The sequence below is a fragment of the Cajanus cajan genome, chromosome 7 (assembly GCF_000230855.2).
Source record: "Cajanus cajan strain Asha chromosome 7, NIPB_CcT2T_4, whole genome shotgun sequence".
In the NCBI taxonomy this organism is placed as follows: Eukaryota; Viridiplantae; Streptophyta; class Magnoliopsida; order Fabales; family Fabaceae; genus Cajanus; species Cajanus cajan.
In genome coordinates this window covers 35,898,330-35,902,414 of record NC_138523.1, presented here as the reverse complement: position 1 = coordinate 35,902,414, position 4,085 = coordinate 35,898,330, and the positions used below count along the sequence as shown (strand labels likewise).

The window sequence follows — 4,085 nt, the reverse complement described above, 5'->3', positions numbered from 1 at the left end:
TATTTCTCCTTTTTAAGCTTTAAGACTTGTGAATTCATAATATTTTAATACCTTTTTAAATTTAAACTTCTCACATTAATAACATTTTTTCAGTAAATAATAATAATTTTAAAAATTGTCTCAAATCTTAACTTTTTAATTTCTATACTCTATTGTTTTAATAAAAAAATATATTATTCTTTCTAAAATCTCAACTGCTCTACTCCTATTCATTAAATTAGAGTTATTATGTTGAAAATGACTTAATCTTTATTTAATTATCCCTTGAAAATTGACACTTACATTTCTTAATTTCTCTCCTATTAAATGTTTAAGCTGATTTTTTTTTTAATTCAAGTATACATACTTATTTACAATTTTAAATTTGTCCTGCTCGATTATACATTTTTTTTAAAATCTATCTAAATTGATCACGTATTCATCACTTATAATCTAAACATTCTTTTAATTTATTTTTTAATCTAGCTGATTTACAACATAATTTATTTACTATGTACGTAAGTGTTCTTTTTGGGTCATTTACAAATGGAAGTGGATTGAAAATCAAAGTTACTTCACTTCATTCATCCATGATGACAACAAATTGCTCTATTTTCATTCCCTTGTTCATATTATAATCAGTTGTTTATGTTTATCCCTCACATGTTAGCATCAGAAAGTTCCAACAGGAATGAGAATGAGTCGTCACTGGGGCCTGTCAGAAAAAAAAAATCCAAAATGTGGAAACAGAGAAAGAAAGTGTCAACATGCACAATGAATGCATACCTAGCCTTACCGTGTATTCTCTGTTTACTCAAACATGGTCCTTCCCATTTTCTCCACACGCTCTCCAAAACCTTCATATATATACCCCGAAACCTTAAGATCCCAAAGTGTTACACTTATCCTCAGACATGAAGATTCCTTGTTCTCTTTTCTCTTGTTTCTCTTCATCCACCTACGAACAAAACAACAACTACGGTACACAACTACACACATTAATTGAACACCCTTCACTCCCATCTACTTTGGTTTTTATTAATTATCTTAATTTGTTCTCTTGACTTCAACTACAGAGTACCCTGATGGAGAGAACAACGATGGCAGCTTTGGTTTGTTCACTTACAACCAATTGAAATTAGCCACTCGTAATTTTCATTCCTCGGAAAAAATTGGAGAAGGTGGCTTTGGCTCTGTCTATAAGGTTATACATTCTCAATTTCTCATTCATTTTATAAGAGTTCAGTTGGATACAGATTTAGAAGTGTTTCTGAGAACTTATGTACAAAAAATAAAGAGTTATTTTCAGGAAGAGAATTCTCAGAAGTTCTTCTAAGGTTGTATCTAAATAGATGTGTATTGCTTAATTGGCATTGACATACAATGCAATTTCATATTGATTGGGGTTGAGTTGATTTGTAAAGGGGAGGCTCGTGGATGGTTCTTTTGTGGCGGTGAAAGTGCTCTCTGTTGAGGTAGAATCCATGCGAGGAGAGAGAGAATTTGTGGTAGAATTGGCTACACTAGCGAATATCAGGCACCAAAATCTTGTAAGCCTACGAGGGTGTTGTGTGGAAGGTGTTCATAGATATCTAGTCTACGAGTATATGGAGAACAACAGCCTCTACAACACTTTCTTAGGTAATTAATTTTGGGATAATTTTTATTCTATGTTTCTGAATTTCTATTGGGGTGGGACTGAAATTAATGATTATCCTTTTGTGGCTTTTGATTGATAGGTTCGGAGGAGAGAAGAACGAGATTCATGTGGGAAACAAGGAGGGAAATTTCCATAGGTGTGGCTCGTGCCCTTGTTTTTCTCCATGAGGAGCTTAAGCCTCATATCGTACATAGAGACATCAAGGCCAAAAATATCCTTCTTGATCGGAATTTCACACCAAAGGTTTCAGATTTTGGTTTGGCAAAATTGCTGAGAGATGAAGCATCTCACGTCAGCACTCGGGTTGCAGGGACATTGTGAGTTATCACATTAACAAACAAAAAAATAAAAAATAGTACCTTGTTTAAATAATTTGAATCCTTTTTATTCCTTGACTAATGGGGTTTTTGTTTTGTTAATTCAAAGGGGTTATTTAGCTCCGGAGTATGCCAATTCTGGACAGGTTTCACGAAAATCAGATGTTTATAGCTTCGGAGTGTTACTCTTGCAAATTGTGAGTGGCCTAGCAGTAGTGGATGCCTATCAAGACATGGAACGTTTCATCGTGGAGAAGGTATGAAATTGAAGTCAAAACTCATAATAGCATGTAAATTCAGCCTCACTTTGTGTAATTGAAACGTGTGAAAAAGGTGTTTTTTTTTTTTTCTTAACGAAAAGTTATTGATCGACTTTGCAGTGGAGTTTTGTTAGCAGCAAAATGTGAATTGGTTTTTTGTTTGTTATATATAATTTGGTCAAAGCAAAGAAATGTGTTAGTGTTTGAACATGTGTATACCATATTGCAGGCGTGGACAGCGTACCAAGCTAACGATTTATTAAAATTGGTGGATCCTGTGCTAAACATGAATTTTCCAGAGGAAGAGGGCATGAAATTCCTGAAGGTGGGGCTACTTTGCGTGCAAGAAACAGCCAAGCTTCGGCCACGAATGACAGAGGTTGTAGACAAGTTGACCAACGACGTTAACATGAGAGACGTTCACATTTCAAAGCCAGGTTTCGTGGCTGACCTCAGGAACATCAGAATCAAACAACAAAGTTCGTCCCAGGAAACAAGTTCCCCTGGAGCAACCTTTGCAAGCTCCATTTGGAGTTCCGCCAACCTTGCTCGTTAGTTTAGGATTAGGATCACAAATTCGTCACCCTGTATAGCAACCACGAGGATTTACCAAGTTTTGTTCAAGTGTTCATACTCTTTTTTACTTCAATTTATTCAATTGATTCCGGAGAAAATTCTTTTGTCACTAGGCCGCGGAGAAAATAATGCCAACTGTAGATTCTGTCCTCAAGTCAATAATATTCTCATCAAATTCCAAATCAATTGGATCATGTCTCTTTGTTACCAAGAAACAAAGATTGATCATAGAAAATAATGCTAATAATTGATACTCAACTCTCTTTGAAAATTGCCTCTCCTGTCCTAATTACTTTTGGTTTCTCTTGAATGTAGATTCATTTTCGCATATTCAATTTTACTATGTTGGATATTGGCTTGATAGAAGACTAATCAATGTTAGAGACACAGAGAATATGTCAGTCGTTCGCAATTAACTAAGCTCAGTGGCCGTGGTTTACTTTATTATATACATCTGTCATGACAATGTAACGTTTTTCTTTAGGGTAAAAATAATGTTTTGAAAATGAAAAAGGGTGTCTAAACATCCTTTGATTAGAGAGAGACAACGAGAAAAGACAAAAATAAATAAATAAATAATATGTGTAATGTCTTATACAATAAAACATATAAAGAGAAATCACGTGATGTAAATTTTAAAGTAAGAATTTTTTAAAGTTAATAATAATATCTTTTATAAAAAAATAAAAATATTTTAGAGATGGATTTTGAAAAAAAATAATTATATTTATATATATTTTAGAGATAAACTTTTAAAGTGAATTTTTAAGAATGTAAAAAATAATTTTGAAGTTATAAAATTTTTAAAAATTATATAAATATTAATATAAAATATATTTTTTAAAGGAGGTCTAAAACAAGGATTTTGTTAGTTTTTCTATTGAACCAACCTTAAGATAAATAAAGTAAATAAAGTACACGGGTATGGAAATGATTTGTGAAAGTGAAACTACTATAAATATTTTTCTTTAAATAAATTAAATTAGTTTAGGAAGATTAGCTACCCTTTAATATTTTGCCTATTTTGTTAAATTCCAATTAAGAAAAAATAAATTTTTTAATTTGATTAGTAATTTTCATTTGATCATTAAAAAATTACAAAATTGTAGAGTAATTTTACACTATTAATCAACTATATATCATCATTCATATGACTTATTACTTAGTTACAATAAAATTCAACAATATACTATAAATGATGATTTATGATTGAATGCTAATATAAATCTACTTTATAATATCAATATATCATTCATTTTCTCGATTCTTATTATAAATAAAAAATATAATTTA

The 4,085-nt window shown here is 31.4% G+C and overlaps 1 protein-coding gene across 1 annotated transcript; it reads left to right on the top strand.

Moving 5' to 3' along the window:
- The first annotated feature begins 757 nt into the window (after window positions 1-757).
- LOC109795011 (putative serine/threonine-protein kinase) lies at window positions 758-3,063 on the top strand. The gene is made up of 6 exons (XM_020354416.3): window positions 758-960; window positions 1,056-1,183; window positions 1,404-1,620; window positions 1,719-1,956; window positions 2,066-2,213; window positions 2,446-3,063. The coding sequence occupies exons 1-6, from the start codon at window positions 894-896 to the stop codon at window positions 2,770-2,772; spliced, it is 1,125 nt and encodes a 374-aa protein (XP_020210005.1). The 5' UTR covers window positions 758-893; the 3' UTR covers window positions 2,773-3,063.
- Window positions 3,064-4,085: the final 1,022 nt, after the last annotated feature.

Bases quoted from the DNA above. Each gene is read 5' to 3' on its own strand.
- LOC109795011 (XM_020354416.3), top strand. From the start codon at position 894: ATGAAGATTCCTTGTTCTCTTTTCTCTTGTTTCTCTTCATCCACCTAC. The intron at 961-1,055 runs GTACACAACTAC...CTTCAACTACAG, and splicing joins CGAACAAAACAACAACTACG to AGTACCCTGATGGAGAGAAC. The intron at 1,957-2,065 runs GTGAGTTATCAC...GTTAATTCAAAG, and splicing joins ACTCGGGTTGCAGGGACATT to GGGTTATTTAGCTCCGGAGT.